The 20,933-nt window shown below is 45.9% G+C and overlaps 2 protein-coding genes across 2 annotated transcripts; both read right to left on the reverse strand.

Moving 5' to 3' along the window:
- Window positions 1–2,221: 2,221 nt before the first annotated feature.
- Window positions 2,222–3,154, reverse strand: LOC138771804 (olfactory receptor 1J1-like). Its single transcript, XM_069951810.1, has one exon. It carries the CDS (start codon window positions 3,152–3,154, stop codon window positions 2,222–2,224), a length of 933 nt encoding a protein of 310 aa, XP_069807911.1.
- A 15,989-nt stretch (window positions 3,155–19,143) lies between these two features.
- On the reverse strand, window positions 19,144–20,386 carry LOC138771805 (olfactory receptor 1J1-like). The gene is made up of 2 exons (XM_069951811.1): window positions 20,312–20,386; window positions 19,144–20,094 (listed from the first exon to the last, which is right to left on the reverse strand). Exon 2 carries the CDS (start codon window positions 20,089–20,091, stop codon window positions 19,144–19,146), a length of 948 nt encoding a protein of 315 aa, XP_069807912.1. The 5' UTR covers window positions 20,092–20,094; window positions 20,312–20,386.
- Between the last annotated feature and the right edge of the window lie 547 nt (window positions 20,387–20,933).

Genomic DNA, 20,933 nt, shown 5'->3' on the forward strand with positions numbered 1-20,933 from the left:
GCCGACAGCCATCATAAAGACGTCCGATATTTGCCTATGACAGCTATCCATAATTATCATAGACATCCGTAATCTGCAAATATCATTCGTCTTTATGATGGCCGTCAGCAATGATGGCCAACAAAAATCACAGTTTGAAGGTAGCCAAAAAGTAACTTCTGTCTCACACAGCAAGGGCGCTGCAGCTGGGTTCACAGAGAGCCTGGTAATTGGGGTAAGTAAAGTAGCCATCTGCCACTATAATCTTACAAACCTGCAGAATAAAGTTTATATATATATATATATATATATATATATATATATATATATATATATATTTATACTGCACCAAAGAAAGCCAAAAAAACTAAAGAAATTGTGTTTTAAAAAGAAAAAAGTATATATATTTTCACATCTGTGTGGGAAGAATCAGGGCCGTATTTACCACTAGGCACCTGTGGTCCAGTGCCTAGGGCAGCACCTTGCAGGGGGGCAGCACCAGGGAGCAGGGGGGCAGAAAAAAAAAATTTTTTTGTTTTTATTTTTTTTAGTTTCCCTCCCGTTCAGACTTGCCAGTAAATCTGGTGTCTTTTCCAGGGTGGTGTTGGTCAGGTCTGGTATCGCCAATAGGTGCGTGAAGATGGGGCGTCTTCAGGTTTAGTGCCTAGGGCAGCAGCAGATGTTAATACAGCCCTGGGAAGAGTGATCCCCGATCTGAACCCAGCTCACCGTCCCTTCCTACTTGGATGAACTACTTTGAATGGCATCCCATGACATCCCATATCTGTATGGCTCTGATAATGGCCGTGGATACATGCCCGCGCTACAGATTTAAGTGCTCTGCACGCCCCGCATGTACGTCACAGACTTCCGGGATAGCCCGATCACGTGATAGTGACGTCAAGTATGCAGAGTAAGGGGGCGTGCTACAGCAGATGACGTGTGTTGGGGATCGTGGGGAACTACGCCCCGTTCCCGGCTCTCTTTGTATGGCAGAGTGGACAACAACAACAACAGTTTAGGTACAAGTGATGTGCATATCAGAATATAAGTAGTATGCGGAACGTCCGATAGCCTGCTCGGTGCACCCGCATCAACATGTTACATAATAAGGAGGCTGCAGCACTTACAATCTCAGAATGTATACGCTCGTAAGACAATTGGAACCACACAATGAATTCCTTCTACAGCTACTCGAATTCACCCTGACATCGAATTTCTTTGAGGGGAGGTCCTTCCACCAGCAACTGCTTACCCCGAAATCTAAATTTGAAGATGAGAGTCACAGCAGAATAATAGGCACATACGATGCCCGATCGCAGGAAGTCAGAAACATCATCTCTAGATACTGGCTAGGGATGGTCCAAACCTGCCTAGGTTCGGGTTCGTACGAACCCGAACTCTCGGCAATGATTCCCGCTGTCTGCCCGCGGGTGGATACAACAGGAGGACCGCCTGGAAAACTGGGATACAGCCATAGCCATAGGCTGTATCCCAGTTTTCCAGGCGGTCCTCCCGCTGTATCCGGTGTGTGTTTGGCTGCACCAAGGAGGCAGGCCAAGCTCTCCCTGCTGCATGGGCCCCATAGCAGCAGCGTGGTCTGCCTCCATGGTAGCTACACTACAGTTTGTGAGACCTCATACTCCATCTCACCCTGTTGTTTAACTGGAGCAGAAGGTCTTATGTGGAGATGTGAAGGCAAGCTAATATTTTTTTAATAGTGACTTGTGAAAAACATTATGACCTTAAAGAGTAGTGGGTAACATGAGAAGTAAAAGCACAGGGTTTATGATTTCCTGGACCATGTAAGCCCCAATTTATTACGGAGCTAGTTTACCAGAAGGAAGCTAAAGATATCACCTACAGCAAGCCCACCCCCACAGAGACGTCTCTTTATGGCTTCTCTTTCTCTGTATATTCTGAGCCTTTTTCAGGTTCCTCTTCCCCCGGACCTAGACTATGCAAAGATCCTGTAGAATAACATCCACGTCATCATTCTCTGAAATAGGTTGGGAAAATGAACCATGAAACTGGGTCACATAAAAGTCTTTGCTCTGGGGCCATCAAAGTGTGGCCTCGTGAGACATCTAACATCTACAAGATTTAAATGGATGATGTCCCGGGTGCGGCATTTAGCCCGAGGCCGCGGCTATTAGCGGGCGCAGTCCGATCAGTCTGTCCGCTTTTGTTTTGTATTTAACCCTTTTAACCCTTCTGTCTTTTAGTATTTATGGTTGGCTTCTTAGACTTTTTTACGCCTAATAAGTTTCTGCATAGCCGCCTGTAACTCCTTATTCCGTAGACTATATACGACTGGGTTGAATAGGGGTGTTATTACTATATACAGCAGAGACAGGGATTTGTTAATGCTTGAAAAATTTCCTTTTGCTGGGACCAGATATACGATTATCAGTGTCCCATAGTACATGCACACAATGGTTAAATGAGAACTGCAGGTCGAAAAGGCTTTTTTCCTTCCGGATGTAGAAGAAATCTTCAGAATACTGAGAAAGATGTTGACATAGGAGGCTATTATGAACAGGAATGGCAGTAGGATTATAGGGAGAGAACACACAATGATCACTGTCTGTGCGAGATACACGTCAGAACACGACAACTTTAAGATGGGAAACAAATCACAGAAGAAATGGTCAATGACATTGGGCCCACAGTACTGTAGTGTAGTTAGCAGGATGGTAGGTATTAGTGTTAGTAGAAAGCCCAATATCCAGGACCCTAATGCCAATATAAGCTGTAGGCGAAAGCTCATAATGGAGAAATAATGCAATGGGTAGCAGATGGCCAGATATCGGTCATATGACATCACTGTAAGCAGAAAGGACTCGGTGTCGGTCCAAGAACCAAAGAGATAGAACTGGAAAAAACACTCATACACAGGTACCGAGATCACCTCCAGCATAACAATATGAAGCATGTTTGGTATGATGTTGGTTGTGGACAATACATCACATAGAGACAGATGACTGAGGAAGAAATACATAGGTGATTGGAGTTTTGGACTTGATTTAACAAGTATCATAATCAATAGGTTCCCCGATAGTATAAACATATAAATGGCAAGAAATAAGCAAAAAAGTGGAACTTTAAGGTAACCTGGATTTTGGAATCCAAGAAGCTGGATAAATAAGATGGATGACTGGTTTCCTGGTGACATAGCCTGGAGCAAAAACAGGGAGAATATCATTGGTTATATGCAGAATATACTGATCTGCAGCTTGTGTTTTGACTAGAAACAGGTAGTGCAAAATGTTCTAATCCTGAAGCCCTGATGACAGAACATGTAAAGTAGGCGTCATAGAGGAGGGGTCTTTAGTAGAGATGATCGAACAGCATAAAAATCTTAGGTTCTATAGAACTCGAACCTCCTCGAACCTTCCGCATTTGATTCTCGATGCCTTCCTGGTCCGTGGGGAAGGAGGAGACAGCCCGGGCACCGCCTGGAATTCCAGGATACAGCCTATTACCTATTACCTAGGCTGAATCCCAGAGTTCCAGGCGGTACCCGGTGTAGCAGGCCAGATTAACCCCCATCCAGATTATACCTGGGCATAGTTTGGCCTAGGCCAAAGTATACCCCGGGGTACAAAATAGCCTAGGCCAGAGTATACCCCGGGGTATAAAATAGCCTAGGCCAAACTATACCAGAATGTACCCCAGAGTATAAAATAGCCTAGGCCACAGTATACCCCGGGGTGTAACATAGCCTAGGCCAGAGTATACCCCGGGATGTAACATAGCCTAGGCCAAACTATACCCCGGGGTGTAACATAGCCTATAACTATATACCGGTGGGGGGGGGGGGGGGGGGTATAAACAGCCTAGGCCATGCTATATCCCTTCGGGCCACAGTATACCCCAGGGGATATATTTTCATACACAGGGGTATAGTCTAGCCCAGGCCACAATATACCCCAGGAGATAAACTCTATATTTGGGGGTGTAACACAGTCCAGGCCAGACTATATCCCTCCAAGTTATCATGTCACTGTTCTTCTCAGTTCTGGCCCAGGCCACAGTATACCCCAGGGGATATATTCTATACCGGGGGTGGGGGGTGGGGGTGAAATAGCCTAGGCCAGAATAAAGTGAAAGCTTGCTCAGTTGCCCCTAGCAACCAATCAGATTCCACCTTTCATCCCTCACATCACACACAAAATGAAATGTGGGATCTGACTGGTTGCTAGGGGCAACTGAGCCAGTTTCACTTTACCCCATGTTTGATAAATCTCCCCCCATGTGATTAGATTTTAAAGATTTACATCAGTAGCTTCTCACTTAAATCAGCAGACAAAGCCAAATCCCCAATAACATGGTGAAAAATTAAGTATATCACTCAATGCTACTGATTTCATGGGGGTATAAAATGGCCTGAGGGGGTATGAATTGGCCTAGGCCAAAATATACCCCGGGGTATAATCTAGCCTAGGCCATTTTAACCCCGGGTATAGTCTGGGCTGGGGGTATACTCTGGCCTGTTACACCGGGCTGTCTCCTCCTTCACCACAGACCGGGAAGGAATCGGGAATCAAATGCGGAAGGTTTGAGTTCTATAGAACCTAAGATTTTCCGCTGTTCGATCATCTCTAGTCTTCAGCTCTGGACCCCATTATATTACTTACATAATGTAGAATAATATATTATATATACTTTATATAATATAAATATATTACTTTACATAAAAGAAATATTATTTTTTTATTTATTCCTACTGTGTATATAGCGTTAACATATTCTGAAAAGCTGCACAGACATTGTCATCACTCACATCAGCCTATGTTCTCAAATGAGGCTCACAAGCTTACTGTGCTGTCTCAGACTTAAAGGGAAGGCGTCACCTAAACTTTCTTTTACTAATTAGAGTCAGATACAAAAAAAAAAAATTCTTTTATACTAATCTGTTTCTATTTTCTGCCTTTTTTTATCTTATATTTCACACATACCAAAACAAAACACAATTATTCTGGGATCAATGAGATGGTGAGGGCAGTAGTGGGGATTCCAGTGATGGAGAGGCACATATACCTATACATTTTTTTTGGGGGGGGCTGCCATATCGCTTGGGCTGTTTTTTCTAACAGCATTTAGTCACATGTTTTACAGCTAGACTCATGGACATAGATGACAATAGACAGACCCTGTCCCCTTGAGATGAATGTGAGACACCACTGAGCGTATTCTGTGACCTTTGAAGAGGTCATTCTACAGGGAGCTGCTATTGTCTCCTCTATCTACTGGTGTCACGTGTCACTGCAATGCTGTACAGATCACTTTACAGCAACCTCCTCTTATCACCAGAGACAGAAAAGAAAGTCTCAGCTTAGTTTTAGCCTCAGTGGTCAGAATGAAAACTGCAAGATATCAGGATTATTTTATAATATTGATAAAAAAAATTGAAAAAAAGAAAACATTTCAGCAAAAATCGTTTAAAAAAATAAGTTTAACATAAAAACCTTATTTAAACAACAGATCATTTTCTGATAACACATTCCTTTTAAGCAGGGATACAAGATGACTTCTAACAAAGAACAGCTGTCACTTAGGCAGACTCGGCCTGGCAGCAGAAAGCACTGCTGGGACTTGGTAGAACCAGATGCTACTTCTACCTGTAGCTATCACTAGGGACTCCATAAGCTGAATGGCTTTTTATTATTATTTTATATTTGGGTTATTTTGCTGTAATCTAAAATTATACAATTTTAAAGCATGGTCATAGAATACCATGCAAGGTGTAATTTATAGAGGACTCTATGTAGTGATGTGACCCCTGTGGACCATGATTATTATAGATGAACACAATGACTATACTAATCATGTCTGCTAGGATTTTCACATAATTATCTATAGAAGGTGACACAAAAACCATTATCTCGCTCTCTCCACAGTTAAGGAAATATTAAGTGAAACCTATGAAACGAACTGGATTTCTACAATGATTACTAATAACGTGTAGTATTCTGGAAGCCACAATGATAGACAAAGACAATCTTACTAAACTAATAGCACACAAACCATTGTACTGTTTATATTAAGCGCATGGAGTAAACAATCACAGGGCAGGGAGAAAAACCTCCCTTTAGCAGCAGCCACTTCTACCAGTTTTTTTATGTACCTGTTAGAGATGAGTGAACTTTGAGTATGTTGGGGTTCATCGGAACCCAAATTTTCTCCATTAGATCACCGGTGGCTCAAGAAGTTGCATGCTGCCCTAGGGAGTCCTGGAAAACATGGATGTAGCCATAGGCCATAGGCTGTATCCAGATTTTCCAGGACTCCCTATGGCTGTATTCAACTTCTTCAGTTGCCAGTATTCAAATGCTGAGAGTTCATGTTTGAATAATACTCAAAGTTCGCTATCTATCTATCTATCTATCTATCTATCTTAACCTAATCCATTACATATGTTCCATGTTATCATGTATCATTCTTCTACTTACCAAAGCTATAAAAAACACATCTGCATTCTTAGTAAGTATTTGAACTTAAATTTCTGACAAAACACACCGACACGTTGGCAGTAGTTGTGTCTTGAGCCTGATATATTGAAGGTTGCTTATAAAGTCTCACTTACTTTTAGCTTGGTAGCAGATAATTCCATAAAGACCTAATGCATCAGGGAATTAAATTATATTTCTAAAAATACTGACGTGCACTGAGCACACCTTCGAGACATCTGTTAGATATAATGAGAGATAAACAAAGTTATCACCCTTGGGTAAATTTTTAGCATTTGCATCTTTCCAAAAATGTTACTTAAAATAAATATTGATGTCTGTAAGATACTATCTGCCATTGTATATCTGCTATTGTAATATCTGTGGTCAAAGTTAATGTTGAGCGAACTTTTGAAAAGTTTGGTTCAGACACTTCTGCTGAAACTCCAAAGAAGAACGGTTCTGATTAAGCCAGTTTGGTCTGAACCAGGCAATATATTATTTTTAATAGATTCTGTGAGAAGGTACTATAGTGGATGATAGCTATGTGTCACTGAGGTGCCTGGTCTCGGTATACCCCAGGGTATAAAAAAACCTAGGCCAGAGTATACCTTGGGGTATAAAATAGCCTAGGTCAAACTATACCCCTCCTGGCCAGAATATATAAAATAAAATAGCCTAGGCCAAAGATAATAGCTCAGAATCTTGGGATAAATAATAAATGCATTGGGTTTCTCACATCTCATTTATCACATTATATTGATTTATTTCTTCAAATATACGTTTGTACGTTTGGGCACTCCCAGCTTTCTTAAAAGACTCCACACAATTAATTCTTGATGTTATATATGTGGTACATACCTTCCACCACGGCCGCTCTGTCTTCGCCTGCCGCTTGTGTTCCTGTGCCCCCTACCGGATGTCTTCCTCCTCAGGCTCCTGCTCCTCGGGCCTGCATGCGCGTCCCCGTCACCTAGGGCCAGCGTACCCCTGATTGGCTGCTGCATAAGCAGCCTACCTCAAGAAATTGCAGCCCTGCCCTGCCATATTTGTTGGAGTCTCTGCATGCTTCCCGTAGTGTGTGGTCCCAGCCGCCCATGATTCCTGCCTGTGGTTCCAGCTGTGAGTCCTGCTGTGTTCCTGCTGTCTGTGGTTCCAGCCATGTGACTTGGCGCTTATAGAGAAGGCAGTCATGTGACTGATGGACACATTGAGCGGTGACTCTCTCTCTTGCCTTCAGGAGACTGGACCTGGATTTCTGGTAAGTACAGCTTTGTTTTACAGCATAACAAAAAAAAATAATGAATGCATATTGCAAACTTGCTTTATATCACATCTACTGTTGATTTTGAAAGTTATAACGTCAGGGGCACTTTAAACTCGCATCAATGGACTAAGCCACTGCCTCCCCCCCTTGCATTGGGCCACTACCTCCCCAATATTAATGTACTGTATCATTCTCTAACCATTGTATCCCATTCATTGACTCTCCACCTGAAAAACTACAACTCCCATCTTGGGGTGCCAGCAGGGCATGATGGGGGTTGTAGTTCTGCAACCTGTAGAGACACATGCTGCACAACTCCCATCATGAACTGTTAGCAGGACATGATGTGGGTTGTAGTAATGCTCACCTGTCCTGGTTCTGGCTCTGACTGCTTGTCAAGTCTGGATTCTGTGTAATGGGGATGGAGCTAATTGGTCAGGCTCTACATTACACAGGAGGACATCGTGGGTGGCAGGACAGCGAGCACAGGGCTCTGTGGTTTCTGCCAGCAATCTGCTATTCATCTAAGAGTCATAGAGAATATTCACTAAGAGTACTGTCTGGATGGAGTAGGATGTCAGGGCAGAATAATACAATTATCGGAATTATGGGTGACAGTGCATAGGTTTTGCCTGGAGTTTTCATTTCATGGTAGTTATGTGGTTGATTGGGATTAGTAAACATGGCTGCCACCTTCAAAGAACAGCGCCACACCTGTTTATGTCTGCTATTACAGATCAGTTGCTTTGTTATGTCCACCAGTACCTTAATTGGTCTAAAATGGCTGCTTTGTAATATTGTTTGACGTTTGGGCATCCTAGAACGCCATATCTAATGGTCATGCACAGTACTTTTTCTGAAACCCTTGCCTTCTGTCCACGCCATACAAAGCTATTAATGACCTTTTGCATCTTTTGCCAGCATGAACATAGGCATTTTAACAGGTAGATTTCTGAGATTACAATATTTTTGGGAGTATCATCATCTTTGCAGAAAAAATCCTAACTACCCAGGAAAGGGGAAGTTTGGAGAAGCGGGTGGCATCTTTTGTTATCTCAGAGATTAGGGTGTCGCAGTTGAGGTGGGCCAGTTTAGAAAGTGGGGAAGTTAAGGTGATACACAGGTAGGGCACTGTGCCTTCAGACCACTGGAATGGGTACAAATGTTGCAGAGTGGAATTAAGATCTGCCAGGACTCCTAGGTCCAGTATGAGGGATTTAGAGGAGTTCACTTTCTAGTAACTCACAGTGCTATATTCTTGAAGAATTCTGGTTATGTGGGGCATAGACACATAATCTTATATCATCTGCAAAAAGGCTGATGCGGTGATCCTGTGGCTGTTAGGACAGGGAGGTACGGACAGGACAAGACAGTGGGCCCTAGGTCTGAACCCACCCATTGTCCCTACCTACTTGCCTCAATCGGCCCTAGGAGGCCGCGGACAACCACAAAGACGTTTCCTATGCAGAGTAAGTGGAACACAAAACGAGACAGACAGACAAACACAATATTGGATAGTAAACAAGCCAAGTCAGAACCAAACGGGCAACGCAGTACAAAGTCAGCAAACAATCGGATAGTCAAAGGTCAGGTGGGAGGTCAGATAACAAGTCGAGCAAGCAAAGGGAGTTAGGAAGGGGATCACAGAAATAAACACAGGGGAGCTGGGAGCAGGGTATTAACCTAATAGCCAGCGATCAGTGAATGACCACTGGCTCTTTAAATACAGGACTAGGAGCCCGGACCAGAATGTAATTGTTCCGGACTCCTGAGTCCTGACCACAGTCAGCTGCAGTGCTACAGAGCGAGTGGCAGAGATGCCTGCCACTCACCCTGAGCGCTGACGCCGTCCAGTTGAGCACTATACCACTCAGCTGGGCGGTCATACATCACTGGAGCCCGCAACGTCCTTGGTAATTAGGGACGCCGTCGGATCTCCGTGAAGTCACGCGGTCCCGGGTGGGGAGGCGGCGCTGCGCTCCAGCCGGAGAGAATGTCGCTGGAGCACGGTCAGGTAAGTTCCTGACAGTGACCCAAAGGAAATCCAGAGATACCGGTCCGGGACTAGCTCTGATGACAGAATGCCAGATGGTATGACAGAATGCCAGATGGTATGACAGAATGCCAGATGAGTAGACTTGCGCCAAGATGACCTGGAGAAAAAGCCCCTGTATGCCAAATTTTTCCAAGCACAGATTTAAGATAGCCCCAATGAACCTGGTCGAACGCCTTCTCAGTGTCCAAAGTGAGGAGCACAGCGTTCGCCGGTGTTTCACTGTGTGTATAATATCAATCATTCTGCACGTTCCATCAACCGGCCTTTAACAAATAACACTCTATTGTTGAGGACTAAGTGGGGAACTTAGTCAGACAATCTATTAGATAAAAGTTTAGCGTATATTTTTAGGTCTGCGTTTAGCAGGGAAAGTTAGATGGGGTATCTGGTGATTTTCCTGGTTTGGGTAGTTTAATTATAAGGGCTTTCAACATCTCGGCAGGAATAGTGGCCAAAGACATAATAAGGTTGAATAATCTCACTAGGTAGGGAGCTAATGTATTTCTGTGGGTTTTAAAATACTCATTAGTCAGTCCATCGGGACCGGGGGATTTATTATTGGATTTCAGATTGCGAATTATGGCTAGCACCTCAGTTTCAGAGATTGGTAATGAAAGGTAATGAAATGACTGTTCCTGAGATTTTATTTTAACATTATTCTTGTTCAGTATTTGGGCGCCTGATTCATTTGGTTAAAAGGGTAGAAGGTCTGTTACTGTTTCACTTCTTCCTCCAGGTTGTTAGCAATTGTCACGGTTGCGGCGGCGTCCCGCACTCCGGGCCGCCGCCGCAACTCATCCTCCCCGCGGGCAGCCGCCGGTGTCCCAGTACTGGGAACCGGCGCTGCTGCTAGTTCGGCCCCTGGGGGCGCCTCACCTTCTTCTGCTCCTGTCTCCCACTGTGCCGGCCGGCGTGCGCATCCCCACCTCCTAGGGCACGCGCGGGCTGTCTCAGATTTAAAGGGCCAGCCCGCCCCTAATTGGAAGTTACACTGAATCACTCCCTATAAATCCCAGCATGCCCTGTCCCTCGTGTTGGAGCCTCTACATGCTTCCCATAGCGTTTGGCCCAGCTCCCTGTTGTTCCGGACCTCAGTCCTTGTTCCTGTTCGCTACCCGGTCCCTAGTCCCTGTCTGCTGCCTTCCTATTGTTCCTGAGTAAAGCCTGCCACCTGCGATTACGCCTACAGACCTCTGCCAGCACTATCTCCTGCCTACTGCTCCTGCCACGCCTCGCCTGCCTTCACTAGCAACCAAGCCAGGGGTAGCGACCTGGGGGTCGCCTGCCGCAGCAAGCCCATCCCGCATTGCGGCTGGCTCTGATGAGAACCAGCGGCCCCTTAGACTTCGCTCCTTGGTGAGGTTTGTGCCATCGCTAGTGACGGTTCAGTGGATCCACGACTCCAGGCTTACAGCAATGTCCACCAAGTTATTATGGGCCGTAATCAGTTCGGCCATTTTGGTTTCAACATGAGAGGTACACTCTCCGGTGGTGTCAACATCTTTTTGAAGGTTGTTGCAGATTTGCATAAAGTCTTTGCGAATGGATTGCTTGAGATCCTCAAGTAAGGTCCACGTCATGCGGACATTAATAGGTGGTCACCATTATCACCCATTGCCGAGGCGCTCGTGATTGACCTGGGCTAGTCGGTGTAGGATCGGCTTGGCTGAGTCGTCTTCTACTACAGTGGAGTAGGTGGCAGTGATGGAGTGTCCATGTCAATCAGACATGCAGTTTGAGAGGCCTGCATGTCTCCCTCGCTATACGATACCGCCATGCCATGGCCGCGTGATGGGGTGTCGGAGGCAGGGCTGCTGTTGGAGGATGGCAGGGAAAGTAATGGATGGGGCAGAACAGGATGTCCGCTTACCTCCTGCATGAGCACCTCTAGTGGAGATTGTGCTTGAGATGGTAAAGCACACTGTGAGGCAGTGGACTGTGGCGTAGTCTGCTTAGATGGGAACAGTACGGCGCCATGTTGGGATGCTTCGGCCGCTGGGAGAAAGTTTGTTAGCTGCAGAGTGGCCTTCTTTTTTCTTCCACCTGTCATAGGTGCCTCTAGGTGTGCCCTTGACTGGGGTTAGTTTCTCAGCCAGGTCCGTAGATTTGTGCCGATTTGGGCTGTTGTAAGCCGGAGCTCAGCTAACACGCAGCTTCTTCCATGTGCCCCCCTATTTCAACCTTTACAAGACAAGTGATTTCATGTGATGAGACGCACCAGGCGAGTATTCCCATGTGATGAGATGAACCAAGCGAGTACCCCCAGGGATTGGATCGATTATTAACATTGCTTTAATTAGCACAAGATCACACTGCATCTATGGGTTCTCTTTAACCCCTTAACGTTGGGAGGGAAAGCGGGGAGGGAAAGTCGGGAGGGGCATGATCTGCATAGCAGGTCTACAGCCCTGTACTCTGACCCAGGAAGTCTCCCTTACCTTCCCAATCATCCAGATCCACTTTAGGCTGGGGCTTGCATCAGGGGACAGGGCTGCAGAGGTAATCTCTTCATAGCTGTAACCCCTCTCTCCCTGGACAGAGAGTGCTGCATGTCCTGCTCATTCATCCCTGCAGTCTCTGTCAGCCCTTGTGTGTCCATTCATGCTATAATGTACCTGGACTTACACTCAGCTATACACACTGCTGCTATTATGTGCCTGGACTTACACTCAGCTATACACACTGCTGCTATAGTGTGCCTGCACTTACACTCAGCCATTTCCACTGCTGTATAGAAAAGTTTCTGTCACTGTCCTCCTGCATAGCTCAGTGATTCTCACTTCCTGACTGGTCCATGCTGAACACACACCCCTTCCTTATTGTGCTCATGTGACCACACAGACCTCTGACAGCAGCCCTGCCTCTCTATTCTAGCCTGTTGTACTATGCTCCTACATTATAGGGATCTGCAGTTTCATCCTGTATCTAAAAACTGTTGCTGTTTTTTTATTCGTATGCACATAGTATACATTCTACCGCACATGCTGATTGCTATACTGTACAGTAACTTATAATATAACATATTCAGCTTTCTAAATGTTTGTTTCATTTGTTTTACCTGTTATTCAGAAGAAAATCATTATTTTCGGGGTGTGGAACCGATTCTCTGCATTTCAATGATTCCTTATGGGAAAATTTACTTTGGTTTAAGAGTGATTTGGATTACAAGCTCAGTCCCAGAATGAATTATGCTTGTAATCCAAGGCACCACTGTATTCAATTTTTTTTTTTAAAAAGCTGTCAAATATCAAATATTATTGTAATCGTACTGACTTGAGGAACATATATAACATGTCAGTTTTACCATAGGGTGAACAGCGTAAACACAAACCCCACCCAAATAAGAAAATTTTTTTTATTTTCAATGTCACTGTGCATTTTTTCTTGCAAAATACAATTAGTGGCACAAAAAAATAAGGGCTCATGTGGGTCTGTAGGTGAAAAAATAAAAACGCTACGGCCTTTTAAACATGAGAATGAAAAAATGAAAGTGCAAAACTGAAAATTGTCCCCATCCTTAAAGCGACTCTGTACTCACAATCTGACCCCCCCAAACCGCTTGTACTTTCAGATAGCTGCTTTTAATCCAAGATCTGTCCTGGGGTCCGTTTGGCAGGTGATGCAGTTATTGTGCTTAAAATTTACTTTTAAACTGGCAGCCCCGTGCCCTACGGGAGTGGCCTGGATTGTGTATGCATTAGGCTGGCACAATCTCTCTGTCCCTCCTCCCCGCCCTTCTCATTATTAGGAATGCCCCAGGTTGCCTGCTAATTCCCACCTGTGACAGCCCGGCACATGGGCTGGATCGTTTAGGACCTGTGCAATGTTCAGATCTTGGATTAAAAGCAGCTATCCGAAGGTACAAGTGGTTTGGGGGGGGGACAGATTGTGGGTAAAGAGTCGCTTTAAGGGGCTAAAGTCTGTCAGCAGTTGATTCACAGATCAGACTGTAAGACCTATTACCAGGTACCATGAATTTGAGGACTCTTGAACACCACCAATCCTTTTGGTTAGACTAAGCACCCCTTACCTTGGGACCTACCACAGGGTACTATGAATTTAAGGCCTATATAATTCCGTACTAAAAGGTGGACAGTAGAGATGAGCGAGTAGCACTCGAACGAGTAGGTATTTGACTGAATACTATGCTGTTCGATCTACTCATTTTCATTTGAGCATCCGACCAAATATCCAGAAAAATTCCATTCCCTTCCCACTTTTCCTGGCGCCTTTTTTGGACCAGTAACTATGCAGGGGGGTGGGACAGGCCCTAGAAACATGCTGGCATCGTGAGAATGGCGTCTACATTCATTGGCTGGGTTATTCATGTGACCTCCAGAGTATAAGAACTTGGGATTTCCTGCTCGTCGCCATTTTGGACCTAGTAAGGGATAGAGGATTCAGCAGGGAGAGTTACATTTTAGCAGATTTTAGGCAGGAGCGACCCCCAAAGCCCTTTTTAGGGCTACAACTATATACAGGAAAGTTTTATCACCTGATATACAGCGATTGTATCAGCGGCTAGCAACCCATCAGTGTGTTCTCACAAACAGGCAGCAAAGCCCAGTGTGAAGAATAGGCTACATTTCAACTACTTCCTCATTCAGTGTATGTCTTGATATTTTATCAGGTTCATCTTTTGCAGAGAGGAAAGTGAGCATTTTAGAAGATTGTAGGCAGGAGAAAACATTAAAGTCCTTGTTATGGCTACTACACAGCACAGTAAATAGCTGCTTCCATTATAGTGGAGAGACTGCCTAGCAGCATATCATATAGTGACACAGACAGTCTTGCAAATTAGAATTCTGCTGTGTTTGTTTTTGTGACTATTGCAGTACGTAAAAGTTGAAAACACCTACTGTTTCTGCCAAAACTGGTGCACTTCTGTTAGGGTATTAAAGGGGTACTCCCCCCAAGAGCTAAAAAAATGAAATATTCCCAAACCTAGCTGGCCTTACTCACCAAGTCCCCCTGAGTATTTTGAGCCGTCTCCCATCTTTCTAGATGCTGCCGTTCCTGAGTTACAAGTTTTTCTAAAAGCCGATCTATATCCAAGATAGGAAACTACATTTCCCATCATGCAATGCTTATGCCTGATGATGGTGAAGTAGCAGAGCTGAGACAATGAAGGAGATGATGACGGTGTAGCAGAGCTGAGATGGCGGTGTCGGTGTAGCAAAGCTAAGTTGGAAGAGACGTTGTAGCAGAGCTGAGTTGGGGATGACTGTGTAGCAGAGCTGAGTTGGGACTGTGTAGCAGAGCTGAGTTGGGGGGACGGTGTAGCAGAGCTGAGTTGGGGATGACGGCGTAGCAGAGCTGAGTTGGCAGTGATGGCGTAGCAGAGGCGAGTTGGCAGTGACGGCGTAGCAGAGCCGAGTTGGGGGTGACGGCGTAGCAGAGCTGAGTTGGGGGTGACGGCGTAGCAGAGCTGAGTTGGCGGTGACGGCGTAGCAGAGCTGAGTCGGGGGTGACGGCGTAGCAGAGCTGAGTTGGGGGTGACGGCGTAGCAGAGCTGAGTTGGGGGTGACCGCGTAGCAGAGCTGAGTTGGGGGTGACTGCGTAGCTTGCCACGGCCGATCGGGGGGGGGCGTAGCTTGCCGGGGGGGGGGGGGGTTGCCGTGGGTGAGTGCAGCGGCTATGCCTCGGGTGAATGAGGGATGCCACAGGTGATGGGGGGGCCAGGGGCTGTGTGCTGCGGGTGAGTGCTGCCGGGAGGCTCTGGACACGGGGTGAGCTCTGGGCTGGCGGTGACCGGGTGGCTGCTGTTAGAGAGGGAGACAGTCACAGCTGCGCTGATCACTGTCTCCCTCTGTAACAGCAGCCACCCCATCAGTGTTCTCAGTCACTTCACTGTGCTGGGACTGAGGACACGTGATGCCGACACGGAGGGTGGGGGCCAGGAGCAGGGAGCGTGTCGGTGTGGACTGAGGTCTGATGATTCTATGCAATCCATGGAGGTGAATGCAGCTGGATAACAGCAAAACTGTGCAGAATCCATAATACCTTTGTATTGGAAAGATGGAAAGCTACGCGTGGGCAACGTATTAATGCAAAAATAATTTTGGGGGGAATACCCCTTTAAGCAGTCGCAATAGTCTGCTGCCCTCTGCAACAGATTCACCCCCCAAAAAAAGGCACAGAGATAAATCACACAACTTTATGTACAGTTTCAAATTTTTGAAATGCGGAAAGCAATCGCAAAGTAACAAGGACAGGGGTGCGGAAATGCTGGTGGGGGCACAAGCCGCGGTCAAGACAATGCATGCTGGTGAGGGGCAGTCAGCATTTTGCTCATCCAGCATTCCTGGCTTCATCGGACAGTTAAGCGGCGGGCGGGGTACAATGTTGTCCCGAGCTACAGGAATAGGTGGTAAAATGGATAGCGGATAACCAGGCCTGTATTTCCACTAGGCACCCGTGGTCCAGTGCCTAGGACAGCACTTTGCAGGGGGATGGAAATTTTTTAAAATTTTTTAGTCTCCCACCTCAATTCAGACTTGACAGTAAATCTGGTGGGTTTTCAAAGCGGGGGAGAGGGTATGGTGGTATTGGTCAGGTCTGATATGGCGGTGTTATCCAGTCACAATATGGTGCCTATTCGAGTTTCTGGTTTCGGCTGCATGTGGTGACTTACAGTAAATGAGAGAACGCAGCCTAAGACTGATCAGATATCAATATGATGGTTAGAAACTAGAAAATCATGATGCTAATTGGTGAGTGAAGATGGGGCGTCTTCAGATTTAGTGCCTAGGGCAGCAGCAGCTGTCAATACGGCCCTGCGGACTGCAGGAACCTCACTCCGACCCTCCTTCCTCCCAACCTGCCCAATGTCACCAACCTAGTGATCCCACCCTTGGCAATTCTCAGGAGCTCTTTTTGGGTCCTTTTCCAGAATTGGACTCCTGTAAAGTACAGCCAGGAGCTAGCTGAGGATTTTGTAAGTAGTGATGCCCAAACACTGGAGCATCAGCCATCTCCTGGTGATTTTGATGGTGTGGACCGTCAACCTGCATCTGAAAACATGCGATGATGACTAGACACAGTTGCCATCAAGTGAGGCTCTTGAGATGTCCTGTGGGCAGAAGGAGGTGCAGAGTGAGGAAGTGGAAGAGGAGGTGCTGGACGATAAAGTGACAACCCAACCTTGCAAGGGGTGATGTCCAGCGGGGAAAGCGGTGGAGATGTGGAGGCTTGCGCGAAACACAGCAAAAGGCAGAGGGATGGCCAGAGGCAGAGGACATTGGCTCAGAGATGGGGGGCCAGAACCAGCAGGGCCAAAGCTCTTCCCTGTAGCAGCCAGTCGCACAAAGCTCCCCCATCGAGGGCATGTTCTTCTTTGGTGTAGAGATTTTTTAACGTGTGCACGGACTACCAACTGAGCACGGTTTGCACACTCTACCATTCGAAATTGAGTAGGGGATCTAAGAAGAGCAACCTGACCACCACAGACATGTGGCGTCACTTGGAAGCCAAGCACTGGGTTGAGTGGGAGAGAGCAAACGCAGGACAACCTCTGCATGGCGTTGCCGCCACTGCCTCTTCCCGTTTTGGGTGCTGGCACTGCAGTCCAGACCACCAGCCAGGACAGCTCCACATCTGCCTCTGCTTCAGACACTTTGGGGCCTTCTCCTTCAGCCTCCCCTTCGCCTGCACCATCATGTGCTTCATCCCATCAGTTGTCAATATCCCATGCTTTTGATCGCAGGCAGAAGTATATCTCAACTCACCCACATGCCCAAGCCTTAAATTGCCGCATCTGCAAACTGCTGGCCTCGGAGATGTTGCCGTTTAGGCTTTTGGAGATGAAGGCCTTTTGCAACCTCCTGGTGGCTACCACACCTCGCTATTCTGTCCCTAGCTGCCACTGCTTTTCCTGGTATACCGCCCTTGCCTTGCACCAGCATGTTTCCCGTAACATTGGGCGCGTCTGCAACCAGGAACGCTACATCTCCCTGTGGCACACTGGGTGAATGTTGTGGAGGCAGGGACTTCCTCCCAGAGTCTGAGAATATCCAGCAGGTCCACAGCCATCAGGGGAACACTCTCCAAAGTGTGGGACAATTTCCTGGCACCCCCTCGGGAAACTTCCACGACTGCTGTGTGAGCAGGAGGGACAAGTATTGGCAGGAGTATCTGGACGACTGTAACCCTGTCCTTCCCGATCCCTGTCCTTCTTACACTTATTGGGTCTTCAAACTGGACACGTGGCTGTAACTGTCCCTTTACTCCTAGGAGGTGCTGACCTTGCCTGCCGCCTGCATTCTTTCAGAGGGGGCATTATCATGATAAGCGCAGCCGCCTGTCAACTGAAAGTGCTGACAGGCTGACGCTTATCAAAGTGAACAGCTATTGTTTTGACCCAGAGTTTGCTTCTCCACTGGTGGAAAGCAGCAAAACATGAAGTGCCATGTCTGCTGAAGCTCCTTTACTCCTTCTCCTCCACAGTATAAATGGGGCATTTAAAAAAAATGTTTAAAGGCGGGACGACAACATACTCACACACACATTTGTTAGAGGGCTCATCTCAAGGGCCATGCATATAATTTTTTCCAGGTGTACTCACCTCAAGGGCCATCTATAGAATTTTTTTGAGGGCTCACCTGAAGGGCCTAAACAATAATGTTTGTTGGGCTCAGCTCAAGGGCCCAAAAATTAATATTTGTTCGGCTCAGCTAAAGGGTCTAAAAAATAAAATTTGTTGGGCTCAGCTGAAGGGCCTATTAAATAATGTTTGTTGGGCTCAGCTCAAGGGCCTAATAAATAATTTTCAAGGGCCTAAAATTTTTATATTTATTGGGCTCACCTCAAGGGCCTAAAAATGTTTTATGTTTGTAAAGGCTCACCTCAACGTCATCCATCTCAATTTTTGTTGGTCTCAACATGTCCCAATTTTTGGTGGTCTAATATGTCAAACTCAATTTTTGGAGGGTGCACCTCAAGGGCCTCTAACTATATTTTTGGAGGGCTCACCAAAAGGTACTTAATCTCCATTTTTGTAGGGTTCCCATGAGACCCACACCCCTTTGTGTTTCCAGGTTTTTTTTCCACTTTACATAAAGGTTATATTGTGTTTGGAGTGTATTGTTGAGAGGCTGTGATAGTGGCCTAATACTGCAACTTGGGCTTTTTGGATGCACCCAGGCATGCTTCCCCTACTGTCTTGGTTGCATTCCAGTGGTGTGTGTGCATCAATTTATGAGGTGTCATTGTGGACTTGGAAACCTAAATTCGACCACTTGAAGTTCACCAAGTCACAAGCATTTTCCCATAGACTTTAATGGGGTTGAATATTCGATCGAACAGTGGACAGCTTGGTTGCAGGTTGTTGAGCTTGATGGTTGATTTTTCAACCCTTTGTATGATAAAAGGTGAAAAGTCACAATTAGGTTTTATGGTTGGCTTCTTAGACTTTTTTTATGTCTAATAAGTTTCTGCATAGCCGCCTGTAGCTCCTTATTCCGTAGACTATATATGACTGGGTTGAATAGGGGTGTTATTACTATATACAGCAGAGACAGGGATTTGTTAATGCTTGAGAAATTTCCTTTTGCTGGGACCAGATAGACGATTATCAGTGTCCCATAGTACATGCACACAATGGTTAAATGAGAACTGCAGGTCGAAAAGGCTTTTTTCCTTCCGGATGTAGAAGAAATCTTCAGAATACTGAGAAAGATGTTGACATAGGAGGCTAGTATGAACAGGAATGGCAGTAGGATTATAGGGAGAGAACACACAATGATCACTGTCTGTGCGAGATACACGTCAGAACATGACAACTTTAAGATGGGAAACAAATCACAGAAGAAATGGTCAATGACATTGGGCCCACAGTACTGTAGTGTAGTCACTAGGATGCCAGGTATTAGTGTTAGTGCAAAACTCAATATCCAGGACCCTAATGCCAATATAAGTCGGAGGCGAAAGCTCATAATGGAGAAATAATGCAATGGGTAGCAGATGGCCAGATATCGGTCATATGACATCACTGTAAGCAGAAAGGACTCTGTATCGGTTGAAGAACCAAAGAGATAGAACTGGAAAAAACACTCATACACAGGCACCGAGATCACCTCCAGCATAACAATATGGAGCATGTTTGGTATGATGTTGGTTGTGGAGAATACATCACATAGAGACAGATGGCTGAGGAAGAAATACATAGGCGATTGGAGTTTTGGACTTGATTTAACAAGTATCATAATCAATAGGTTCCCCGATAGTATAAACATATACATGGCAAGAAATAAGCAGAAAAGTGGAACTTTAAGGTAACCTGGATTTTGGAATCCAAGAAGCTGGATAAATAAGATGGATGACTGGTTTCCTGGTGACATAGCCTGGAGCAAAAACAGGGAGAATATCATTGGTTATATACAGAATATACTGATCTGCAGCTTGTGTTTTGAAGTGAGTCTATAGAAACAGGTAGTGCAAAATGTTCTAATCCTGAGAAGGAGACCATGTGTTGTAGTGGTGCTGGGCCAGCTGTCTGCCGCATGTCTGTGTCTCCTATTTGTGTGTGTGAGTGAGATATGTCCTGGGCTGGCCTGTTACCTGCTCTGACTGCTGCCCTGCTGGGGTCCTCCAGTGGATAGTGGCCTGGCTGGCTCCTCCTACTGACACCTCAGGTCCAGTGTTGGACTGGGGTATCTGGGGCCCACCAGAGGAAATGATCCTAGGGGCCCACCAATAAGGAACCAGTGAGAAATGACATGTCAGTCAGTGTTATTGTAGGTTCTAAAGCTGGGGGCCCACCGGAGGATCCTCTGGTGGGCCAGTCCGACACTGCTCAGGTATGCAGGTCAGTCAGTGTTGTGGAGGTGAAGAAGGCCGCAGACGAGGTGTGTGCGAGAACTTGGACTCCTGTCACTGCTCTTCTTCTCCTTACACTGCTCCACCTGCTCCAGAAATTGCTTCTGGCATCTGGTGTTTTTTTAAGTTAAATGGTATTTGCAGCCTCTTGCTTCCTGTCATGTGAAAGCTTTGTGTAATCACCTCTGTTTATTGGAGGGTCCTTCATATTGGCACAGATTTATATGAGGTAAAAAGGGGGCGCTATACATAGCACAAATCTACATGGGGGAGATTTATCAAACATGGTGTAAAGTGAAACTGGCTCAGTTGCCCCTAGCAACCAATCAGATTCCACCTTTCATTTTCCAAAGAGTCTCTGAGG

Source organism: Dendropsophus ebraccatus, chromosome 14, assembly GCF_027789765.1.
Source record: "Dendropsophus ebraccatus isolate aDenEbr1 chromosome 14, aDenEbr1.pat, whole genome shotgun sequence".
Taxonomy (NCBI): domain Eukaryota; kingdom Metazoa; phylum Chordata; class Amphibia; order Anura; family Hylidae; genus Dendropsophus; species Dendropsophus ebraccatus.